Source organism: Sinocyclocheilus grahami, unplaced genomic scaffold (genome assembly GCF_001515645.1).
Source record: "Sinocyclocheilus grahami isolate Dianchi unplaced genomic scaffold, SAMN03320097.WGS_v1.1 scaffold384.1, whole genome shotgun sequence".
Classification (NCBI taxonomy): Eukaryota; Metazoa; Chordata; class Actinopteri; order Cypriniformes; family Cyprinidae; genus Sinocyclocheilus; species Sinocyclocheilus grahami.
Genome location: NW_015505563.1, coordinates 158,885 through 170,915, shown reverse-complemented (window position 1 = coordinate 170,915; position 12,031 = coordinate 158,885). Strand labels below are relative to the sequence as shown.

General features: G+C 35.1%; 1 protein-coding gene across 1 annotated transcript in view; it reads left to right on the top strand.

Annotated features, from left to right (window-relative positions):
- The window catches only part of ccdc22 (coiled-coil domain containing 22), a 12,967-nt gene extending 2,296 nt beyond the window's left edge, over positions 1-10,671 (top strand). Inside the window, exons 3-16 of the mRNA XM_016231165.1 lie at positions 330-462; positions 1,544-1,650; positions 1,763-1,847; positions 2,054-2,223; positions 4,118-4,330; positions 5,823-6,014; positions 6,199-6,318; positions 6,475-6,591; positions 7,643-7,744; positions 8,154-8,261; positions 8,413-8,508; positions 9,134-9,193; positions 9,549-9,623; positions 9,714-10,671. Coding sequence (XP_016086651.1) covers positions 330-462; positions 1,544-1,650; positions 1,763-1,847; positions 2,054-2,223; positions 4,118-4,330; positions 5,823-6,014; positions 6,199-6,318; positions 6,475-6,591; positions 7,643-7,744; positions 8,154-8,261; positions 8,413-8,508; positions 9,134-9,193; positions 9,549-9,623; positions 9,714-9,827 — 1,692 coding nt within the window. The 3' untranslated portion in view covers positions 9,828-10,671. The remainder of the gene's footprint in view (positions 1-329; positions 463-1,543; positions 1,651-1,762; positions 1,848-2,053; positions 2,224-4,117; positions 4,331-5,822; positions 6,015-6,198; positions 6,319-6,474; positions 6,592-7,642; positions 7,745-8,153; positions 8,262-8,412; positions 8,509-9,133; positions 9,194-9,548; positions 9,624-9,713) is intronic.
- The last annotated feature ends 1,360 nt before the right edge of the window (positions 10,672-12,031 follow it).

The following is a 12,031-nucleotide window of genomic DNA, read 5'->3' as shown; positions in this document are numbered from 1 at the left end:
GAAAGGAAAACTTGAAATTGCATCATATGACCCCTTTAAAATCAAATGTTGTATGATGTACTGTGAACTAACATGAACATTTTTACAAAGGTTACAATATAACATTAAAAAAAGATAATAACTGGTGTAAAAATGTTATTAAATTAAATTAAAAAAAAATGTAATTTAAAAATATATAGTTTGTGTTAGTTAATTAACTAATGTTAACAAATGAGACCTTACTGTAAAGTGCTACTGTTAGTACATCTCTATACGTTCTAACTTAACAAGGTAGCGCGATGACTTGTAATCCACTCTGATGTGATTTTTGCATTCTTCTGTATGTTTAGGATGTGGGCTTTAAAGGGGAAATTGGCTACCAGACATTTCTCTACAGCAATGAGCCAGAGATTCGCTCTCTGTTCATGTTTCTGGTTGAGAAGCTGCCCAGAGAGAGAGCAGATGCCTCGGACCAGCCTGCAGGTACTTTTGACTACTGTTTTTTTGCATTTATGTATTTGGCATGTACTTGATAATTATATGAAATATAAAATGCATAAAATGGGAATTCACAGTGTTTATTTTATAAATGCATCTTTTTGGGATTGATTCATCCATCCAATTTTTAATTAAAATGTCATAAATCAATCTTCTGCTGAAACAACAGTCTTCTCTCTTGTGATGTTTACCAGACTTCTGCAATCATTTTGTCTACTTAAAGCCTGCCATTTCTTAAAATCATCCTCAAGTTCAGATTCAGATCTACTAGAAAAAAGTCCATTCCCTGCATTTTTTTTCTCTCGATAATTTGTTTCATTAGAAAATACGTCACAATACAGAAGAAAAGATGTCACTCTTTTTATTTCGGGTTAAACAGCATGATCTATTAGTTGCAATGCAGATAGTAAAATTGCAATCTAGCAACTATGGGAGCCTGTTTATACTTGCAATTCGTTTATATCAATTACTTTACACACCATGTGATAATACTGGAGAATTATGACGTAATTTGAAGTGATTCACCTCATATTAAATCTGATGTGACTCAAAGTCTCCAACAATTTCTTCAACAAATTCTCCAACACCTGAGATGAATTTCTGGCTGTATATTAATAAAGTGTTGTGGTTGGGCTGTGTGGTCTTCATGTTGGGATCAAAGGGTAATGTGATTTAACTAGGGTGTTAATGTAAGAGCTTAGAGTGCCGATTATTCCCAGCTTTCTTCAATAAACTAGACATGATTATTCTTCCCCCTCAATTCTCCTACATTAATTAAGCACTCTTGATTGCCTAAAAATGCATTAAAATGTTTTATTGTCTTGGAAAGTATCCAGAGTCAATTTCAGTTAATAGCTTGTTAATGCAATTATAAACTCAGTGGGAAACAGTGCAGACTGGTTCAGACTCACTATCGCAAACATTACTATTCTTTTTTCCCAAAGAATAGTTTGCTTGCCTTTTGTAGCGTCACATGTTGCTTTTGATTATTGGATTAAATGAATATGAATAATGAGGCTAGTTTCTCAGAATTGTCTGATTGTTGCATGTATCTCTCCTCTCTTAGGGAAGTCTGCGCTGCTGCAGAGAGCAATTGCTGCTCAAATTAAAGCGCAGTTGTCAGTGCCTTGGCTCCCTCTGTCCTGTAGTCTCCCCATTCATCATAAAACGCAGGTACCTCAGCATGCATACATCTTGAAATCCAGGGCTAAGGCTTATATGCAGAACTCTAGAAACTTCTTGCAAGCTAACTAACTAACTGACAAATGTGTTAATGTAATTTCAGAGTTCCGGCCCATGTCACAGTTTCCACGCCCAGCCGCTGAGCCTCCCATATTCAGTGAAGGTCTCTTCCAGGAAACAGCCAAAAGGCATGTTCATTTTCACTTACTCAATTCAATAAGCCCCCTTAGGTTTGTTGTGAAATGTCTTATACATTGTGGTATTGGCCTTGTTGCCACTTGCCCCTGAAGTGTGATTACCCCTTTGAGGAATTTGACAAAAACCAAATTCAGCTCTTAAGATTCATTCAGCTAACATTAGTATGTCTTTGATGTTTCTTTGTGAATTCTCTCAGAGGTGCAAGAATACTGGAGGAATTATTTGCTGCCTGTGACCGCCCAGCCTTCCCAGCATGCCTCGGTGCCAGCGTCTCTTTTGGAGAACCACATCTCTGAACTAAGTGCCACACAGGAGTGGGAGAGTGAATGGAACAGCCAAGGCCTTCTGTCAAGACTTACACCTGAGGTTATTCTCATCCCTCCTAAGAGTTCATCCAAAAATAAAAATTCTGTCATTAGTTTCTTAGTGATAGTTTTGACATCATTTCTAGGTCTCCATGGCGTTTATAACAGTGTTATTTAGCTTTGTTTATATAATATTAGAATATTAATATTTCAAAACTTTGCTTTTATTTTTTTCCAATATATATTTTTAGTTGTCATTGTAATTTTATAAATTTTTGTTATATTCGTTTTGTTGTGCCTTTGTCATTTTAATAGATTTTAAATGGTTAACAAGGTAGAGCAATGAATTATAGTTTTTTTTCTTTGTATCTTTAATTTTTAATTTAAGATTTAATTTAACGGTATAGTTCACCCAAAAGGTAAAATAAAATTCTCTTAATTTACTCACCCTGAAGTTGTTTCAAACCTGTATGAATTTCTTTCTTCTGCTGAATGTAAAAGAAGATATTTTGAAGAGGGTAATCAAACAGTTGTTAGTCCCCATTGGCTTCCATAGACCAGAAACTGCTTGGTAACCCACATTATTTTTTTCTTTGTATCTTTAATTTTTAATTTAAGATTTAATTTAACGGTATAGTTCACCCAAAAGGTAAAATAAAATTCTCTTAATTTACTCACCCTGAAGTTGTTTCAAACCTGTATGAATTTCTTTCTTCTGCTGAATGTAAAAGAAGATATTTTGAAGAGGGTAATCAAACAGTTGTTCGTCCCCATTGGCTTCCATAGACCAGAAACTGCTTGGTAACCCACATTCTTCAAAATGTTCAGCAGAAGAAAGAAATTCATACAGGTTTGGAGAAACCTGAGGGTGAGTAAATGATGACAGAATTTTAATTTAGGGTGAATTATTAATATTTACAGTATTTCAGTAAGTTGCTAAAGCAACATTTCTAAAAGTGTAAAGTCTTTAAAGTTTTTTTCATCTAATATAATCTAATAATCCTCTTAATAATTTTATTTTATTTCAGAGGACCAAAAACCCTTTGAATAGATTTAGTTAATAGTGTCCGATTTGTAGATAAACTATTTATTTGAGTTTGAATGATCGGTTTCATTCATGGCTGTCAGTTGTATGATGCTTTATTTGTCATTTTAAAGCTTGACAGCCCCAGTCCTTATAACCATGATTTTCTTTAAAAAATTACATTTTGTGGTATGTAAAAAAAAAAAAAAAAAAAAAGATCTCATAGGGTTGAGACAACTTGAGGGTGAGTAGATATTTTTATAAAAACTATCTTTTAAAGAGCCGATTAATATTATTATTAAGCTCATGAATTCATCATTGTGGATCATTTAACAATGTCTGAAACTGAAATTAATAGAATAGTTAAATTGCCGAGCACTTCATTTCAGTTTGGCTCAGTTTACTCATACAGACGGCCTTCTTTACAGCCTCAGCATGATGTCTCTCTAGCACGACGCCTAGCTTCCCTGTCTTGGTAATAACAATAACACTAGCATGTAAATATTTTTGCTGCTGTCCTGCTTTCCTTGATGGCATCTCTGTGGTAAAGGCATGTATCAACACGAGGATGGAACACAGAGATGTCTTTCACACAAGTGTGACATTCAGCATGTATGTGTCCTTTGAATGTACCGCTGCCTTCTCACACCTCAGTTCCACATTCTCACCTCACCTGCCCCTCCAACTAACTTACACACTGGTCTATTGTCTGCACATATTTTATTTGTAAATCGCAAGGCTTTATCTGTGTTTGTAATTTATTTGTTTACTGTTTTTTCTGCAGTGCTTTGAAAATAGCCAGAGCGCATTCAGAACCATCACGATTTAGTAAATTAATAAAATGTGATATTCAACTAAAGAAATATAATTATGTTAAGTATTTCATTTGGGGATTTAAAGCCTTGCCACTCTTGTTATCTTGTCTCTTCAGGAGTACCGATCCAGAAAGAAAGCCCGACTGCAGAAGCGTATCGAGGAGCAGCTGAGGGCAGCGGCTCAGCCTCGTCCTGACACACACGGAGCCACGCGCTCGACTTCTGACCTTGCTGATCTTCTGCAGTCATTCGGTGGTGCTTCCACTGGGGGAGATGTGCTGACCAAAGGCACACGCTTCACCCATACAGAGAAATTCACCTTTACACAGGTACCTGTCAGAATTTGTTTACTCAAACTGATGGGCCAGGGTTCCCACATGCTGGAAAATTTTGGGTTTTGTAATGCTGTTTTCCAGTCATGGAAAATTTCATACATGTCATGGAAAATAATAGTGACATGACTGTGTTACTAACAAGGTTATTTTCAAAATGTAGACATTTTGGGACTACAGCTATGACTAAGCTTGCCAGACATGGAAATGTACCAGAAATGTGTGCCAAAAGCTCAATCAAAAGAAATATGTGTCTGAAAATAAAATGCTGCTGGGTTTTCATGCGCATCTCATCAGTAAAGCCGCTTCTGGTGACTGACAAGCTACACAAAATCATGTTCAAAATCGGTAATGAATCGCCTGCGATTTTGAACACGATTTTGTGTAGCTTGTCAGTGAACTACAGCTCTGTGTAGTAAATTCTGCTCCATCTGAAAGCATGTGCTGGAGATTTACTACTAATCACCAGAAGCGGCTTTACTGATGAGATTCACATGAAAATCGCATTCGATTTTTTTGCCCAGCCCTACTGCTGGGATATAAAGTCCATAAATTGGTGCTCTTTGGATGCGGGATTTCTAAATTCATCAAAAAAAACGAATCACTCCAAGGCACTCGAAATTATAGTGAAAAAATTAAAATGCCTTTATTCACATAGCTTTTAATTTTTTCACTATAATTTCGAGTGCCTTAGTAATTCGTTTTTTTGATGCATCTGAAATAGTTTTTTGTTTTGAGTGAGAAGCAAAGTGCTAATATGTTATAATTATATAGATATAATATATCTATATAATAATTTTGCCTGTATTGACTGACTCCAGATGTGTTGCTCACAGTAAACGCATGGTAAAAATAGTGGTGTGCCAGTAGGCTGTCATGTAATCTAGGCTGAGATAAACATAGATAAACTATTAATACTGATAATATGCTTTCTCAGCAGGATTCTGTGATTGGCCATTAGTTTTTCAATTTTCTTAGATTGAATGATTATTCCAGTAAACTAAAGGACTATAATACAGCTTTTTAAATGATGCATAAACATTACAAAACACAAAATTATTATTATTATAAACATAATTATATAGTAGTAGTAATAATATTTATAATTCATAAACAATACATAAACCTTTCAAAACAAAAAAATTATAAAACGCATTTATATAGTAATTAAAAATATGTATTATGTTTATATCACTGCAGTCTAATGATTATTTTATATTATAAAATAAATGCCATTTAAATATATATATTGGTAATTGGACGCTTACAAAAGTACAAAAAAAAATTGTATTCGTCAATCTCTCCTTGAAAAACTTAAAGCCATTTCTTATTATTATTCTTATTTATTATTAAAACTAAAACCAAAAGTTAATTTGAGATCCTTAATCCAAGTAATTTCATCTGCTTGTAATCTAAATGAGTGGATCTTGAGATGTTTAGGCTCTTAGCTAAAAAGGCAAATTAAAAGAAAAGGACAAAATGATTTTAGGAACCTGAGAAAGCAGCCCAGCAGATGGCAGCAGCAGCAAGTGCACTTCCCAGCTCTCACCAATCAGAGGAGGACCTAAAGGCCCAGCAGGAAGCAGAACTTTCTGTTCTGCAGCAACAGTTGCAGCAGCTGTCAATTCAAATGGAAGAAGTGGGAGGAGACATCAAGCAGCTCACTGTGTCCATCCAGCAGGTAATGACCTATCAGATAAAATGACATTATATCACATATATAATATAACATATCACATATAATATAGTGATGTAACAATAATAATAATATGGGGAAATATTTCAATTCTCAGAAGCTTCAGTTAATGGGAGAATAAATGCAGCAGTTTTTTTTAATCATTGATATGTCGCATTCCTCTCTGCAGGTGTCAGATGAGCTGCAACAGAAAGAGGTTAGTAATGGCGAGAAGGAGAATTCGATCAAAATGAAGAGACAGACCATTGACTTGCTACCTGATGCTGAGAACAACCTGCTAAAATTACAGGTACACAAGTCACACACCGTACACACCTGTATCACCCCCGTTCAGAACCAAAAACAAACAATAAAAACAGGAATTACAGTACAGTGCAGACAGAATTAAACCGTGTGACTAATGACATGTTTCTCTTTGTCTGTCCTGTGTGTTTGTGTTTGGTAGAGTCTGATTGAAGCAAGCTCTAAACGAGTGGTTCATTTAGCCTCTCAGTGGGAGAAACACAGAGTCCCGTTGATTGACGAGCACCGCAGACTAAAAGAGCTGTGCAGCAACAGAGAGGTACCTTGTGTTACAGCCCCATAGCAACTGCAGTCATCTAAAGCTAATATGCACTCCTATCTAAACAGCCAATATGTAGATATCAATTCAATTCTTTGTACATCAAGTCCCTGAATAATAACAGGCCGATTGATTGATCCTGCATTAGTTGTTTTTGCAAAGTAGTTTTGAGAATTTTAAGGTAATTTTTGTGATATTTGCTATAATATCAAGAAAGTATGAAAAGGGCTGCATGATACAAGAAGTATAATTGTGATGTTTCTGATAAAAATTGAGTTTAGGATTTAAAATGTATGTCGTTTTTATTTGGTTTTGTTTTAAGTACTAGGTTTGCTGTGCTTCTTTGTATTGTGCACAAAGCTTGTTTGTGTTGTGGCTGCACATTTTTGCCCCAAAATTTTTTTGATTGTATATCAACATAACGATAACATCAATAACAATAATGATAATAATAATCAGAAGAATATCTGTTATTATTATTGCTAAATAAAAATAAAGAAAATAAAGAAATATCTCTATTGTGATATTTCATTGCAAAATAAAAGTACTCCAAAATTAAAATTGCAGTAGGTTAAGGAAAATTATAAAGCATTTATAATAAGAACAATTTTATTTTACAGTACAACTGTAAAACTAAAACCTTGTTATTTATGGCTGTCCTAACGTCTTAATTTCTAAGCGTTATACCATCATGCTTTTATTTTGGCAGAAAACTACAGTTCTCTATTGTTGACAACAGCCGGTTTATAAGCATTGATGTTTGATGGTTGCTGCATGTTGTGTTCCCAAATGCATGTTAAAAGTGATCTATTTACTGTGAACCAAGCCGCTCCGGGACACTGAAAATGCATCATGAGCGACTTTCATGTGAAAAATAAAAGTTATTTGAATAATCTCACTAAGGCATAGTGCGATTTTTTTTTTTTTAATTTTTTTTGTTTGTTTGTTTGTTTGTTTTGTTTTGGGTGTGATTAATTGTGCAGCCCTTACTATAACTTTGACAGCATTATGTGCCTTCATGAAGTAACCAGTTGTGTTAACTTTCCCTCAGTCTGAGTCCTCCAGGAAGCTGTCAGAGATCAAAGACCTGCATGACAAAATCAGACAGTCTGCTGAGGAGGCCAAAAAGAAAGAGAGTCTGTATAAGCAGCTGGTACTAAATGTTTTCATTGTCTCATCCCTTCCCTCTCCTTTCAGTCATCTAAGAAATGTATTTAGCACTTACACCATGTCCTAACCACTAAGCACAAGTGTTCAGTGCCATCTGTTTAATGTAAATGAGTTTTTGTCCTCATTCGCCATCACAAGACATATGATCTTTTGGTTTCAATGTCTGTTACATCTGGCTGTGTATTCCCACTCCCTTTGGAGTCTCAAATTCCTAGTCCACATAAATGCATATTAAACAAAAATGTACATTTTGATTGGTTGTGCTTGTGTCATGGTTAGGACATGGTCTAAAAAAAGTCATTGAATTGTGAAGTCTGTCTTATAATATTTATTGTTTGTTGGTTTAACCTTCACTGTGTTTGTTTACTCTTCTTCTTAATGTTTTTCTACAGCTAGCTGAGTATGAAACGCTATCTAAAGATGTGTCTCGCTCAACCTACACCATGAGGATCTTGGAGATCGTAGGCAACATAAAAAAACAGAAGGAGGAAATCACTAAGGTCTTTGTTTGAGTTTATCCTTTATCTAGCCTTCAATTAAATACTTCATCTAAGTTCATGACCTGTGTCCACAGACATTAGCTTTGTGTTTGAAGTTGGCAGGTCTTCAGAAGCCTTTTGACCTCTGACCCTATTAATCGACCCCCTGCAGATTTTGTCCGATACAAAGGACTTGCAGAAAGAGATTAACGGCCTGACAGGAAAACTGGACCGAACATTTGCTGTCACCGATGAACTGGTGTTTAAGGTCAGTCTCGTTTAAAAGGTTCTTTATATATATTTATAAAATATATATTTATATATTTTTTATATATGTATACATATTCTTGAAAGTCTCACCAAGGCTGCATTTATTTGATCAAAAATAAATGAACACAACAATGAACAGTAAAAACAGTAATTTTTTTACATATTATTATAATTTATGAGAACGGATTTATACTTTAGTATATTTTAAAATGTAATTCTTTCCTGAGATAGCAAAGCTGAATTTTTAGTGTCAAATCATTCTGATTTTCTGATTTGGTGCTCAAACATTAACGGTTGTGGTGCATAATATTTTTGTTGGAAATGTGATTTTTTTTGTAGGAGTCTTTGAATAGAAAGTTCAAATGAACAGCATTTTTTCAAGGAATAGCACTTTTTGCTGAATGTATTTTTGCTGAATAAAAGTATTAATTTCTTTTAAAGGAGTCAAATCATTTGAACAAAAGTGTATTTAAAATAATTATAAAATATATTGTCTACATTACATTTTACATTGCAAATTGTTTCATTTTTCAATGTGCTCTCAGACCCTCTTATATAATCTGTAGTTTTCATTGTTTTGTAATAGTAATTCAGTATTAAAAAACTGAAATCTTTAACTGCAGGATGCCAAGAAAGATGAATCTGTCCGTAAATCCTACAAGTACTTGGCTGCCTTACATGAGGTATGAGTCTGCATATTATTAAGATCTATAAATAAATGTGATAATATAAATTTTGGTGTTGTCCCTGGTCTTGATTGTTTTTTAAAAAGTTGCACATTGTAGTGCTAAAATGCAAGTACTGTGTTTGAAAGACATTTTCGTCTCATGTGACAAGACGAGCAAAAGGTATGCTGCTTGTGATCCTGCAAAAAACATTTCAGACAAAAAAGGCACATGATGTGGTGGCTTTTGCTCAGGCCATTAGCAGTACTTTAGTCCATCTGTTCAACCTTTGAACTACACAACTCAACTAAAGGCAATTTTGTCCTGCAAGAGAATCATCAACTTAATCATTCTAACATTTTTGTGCTCTCAGAACTGCACTCAGCTGATTCAGACCATTGAAGACACAGGAACCATCATGAGAGAAATCCGAGATCTTGAGGAGCAGGTGTGAAACCAAGTCATGTTTAGATTTAAGCAAACATCATTTCATTGTCACTTTTCAACTGTCATCAGTTTATGTATTTATTTTTTGTAGATTGAGACTGAAAATGGCAAAAGAACAGTTAGCAATCTAGAGAAGATCCTTGAAGACTACAAGGCCATTCGTCAGGAGAACTCCGCCCTTGCTGCGAAGATCCGGGAAGGCTGAGCTGTTGCTCGGTCTTTGTTCGATGGTACTGCAGAGTGAAATCCCGGCCTGCTGAAATGAGCGCTGCTGTGAGAGACGTCAGTTTGTCTCCCATCTGCGTCAGCCCTCCATCTGAAATAATCCTCATCACGTTAGCAACTTTCAGCTTTTACTGAGGGTTTGAACACAAAGGTTTTTTGCATCAAAATGACACAAATTTGAAGAAATGTTAGTTTAGCTAATTCTGATCATTGTGATGAGATTCTGTTTTTTAACAAAAAGCTTGGACTGCAATAATTTGAGAAAGACCAGTACCGGTGCTTTGGCTTGATAAAACAACATCTTTGTTATACGGCGATAACCATATTATGTACGTGAAAGTGTTTGTTAACAGTGACCTCTGATTGTTGTTCATCATATGGGTTGATCTGCTCATGAACATTACGAAAATTCAAGCTATTTGAATCAGCTTGGAGAATAGTGGGCTGATAACAAGTGAATACTCATAAACAGCTTGCCTGTTTCATATTAAAGCATACATTTGATAACATATCTGTTTGTTTGGCTTTGATGGATCCACAGAGCTGCTCAAATACTCATTGAAAGTTATACTGTCATTGAACCTCTGTGATAGACAAGTACTTGTCAGGCTGACTAGGAAAGCTGTGTTAAACACATTCAAGTGTCTGATTGACTAACACTGATGATTGTCCCAATCAAAGTGGTTTTCAAAACCATTTCATAGTTTATGCCTGTTTTTGGAATGTTTGATTTGAGAGATATCGAAAATAATGTTTTGCAATTTACCATGACTTGTATACATCTGCTTAATCTCTGAACAAGATGTTCTGATTTTTCACCATATTGCCACCAGTTGTTATTTCTAGGAAAGCTGTGTTAAACACATTCAAGTGTCTGATTGACTAACACTGATGATTGTCCCAATCAAAGTGGTTTTCAAAACCATTTCATAGTTTATGCCTGTTTTTGGAATGTTTGATTTGAGAGATGATATCGAAAATAATGTTTTGCAATTTACCATGACTTGTATACATATGCTTAATCTCTGAACAAGATGTTCTGATTTTTCACCATATTGCCACCAGTTGTTATTGTCCAGGCTTTTTTTTTTCTTTCTTCAAAATAGTTTTGAGGATGATGTGTTGACTCTTAAAATGAGGTATTAGACCTTTTGACTTTGTTATTGTTAAGGCAATTTTTCATCTTCGCTACCAGTTACTGTCCTGAGGAAGTTGTCAGATAATCAAATCTGACAAAAATATTTGCCACCCACATTTCACTCCAGCTGAAGGGGATATATATATATATAAATAAATGTTCCTGCCGGATTAATGACAATTGTCTGAAAACTGTCCTAAAATTAGCTTCATTGTGTTTAAGTAAATTCTTTTATTTACATTTTGGAGCGAAATATGCTACTTCTTGTTGACAGGTTTCGTGAGGTTCAGTTTCTACATGGTTTCAGAGGATATTCCTGGGATATTGACAAAACACGTTCCTGCTGCCACCGCACCGTTCCACACATTCAAATGAATGCTGTATGAATATCAATACATGCAGCTGTAAACAGTTACTTCAGACATGAGTGGCTATAAAGTGACAACATTTTAGCTTTTCTGCGCTTCTTATTTTATGTCTCTTGAGCTGATTAGCCCAGTATATACGTTTTGGCAACTTGTGAAATATGTGCGAAACGTGACTTTATTCTTTACTGCAAGGCCTAAAATCGACTCGCTGAACAAAGTGTGCCTTCCGGAAGGGGCTCATAAAAAAATCAATTTTGTCAATCGGTTAGGATAAGATAGTAACATAAGTCGAACACATGATCAAAAGCGGTAACTAAACTAATTACATCAGCCTTTTTGTTACTGCACTAAACCAGTTATAATGCGTTCCTTTTGTGTTTGTCCCTTTCTGTCAACACTCCTGTAGTCTGCGATGAAACACGCGTAGAACAACACCATATAAACCATTTTTAAAAAATGTATGTTTGTGAAGTAGAACCAGTGGCTTCTATGGTCACATCTTGTACATGCATGCCTATGTCTCCTGGAACAAAACGTATGCTAAGCATATTCAGTCACGTAGCACATGTAGGCAGTTGCCAGGTCGTCTGACCAATCATAAGGCATGAAATATTGCAAAATTTTCATCAGGGAAACGTATTGGTTGGACTGGCATGTAAACACGTTTTCCTCCTAAAC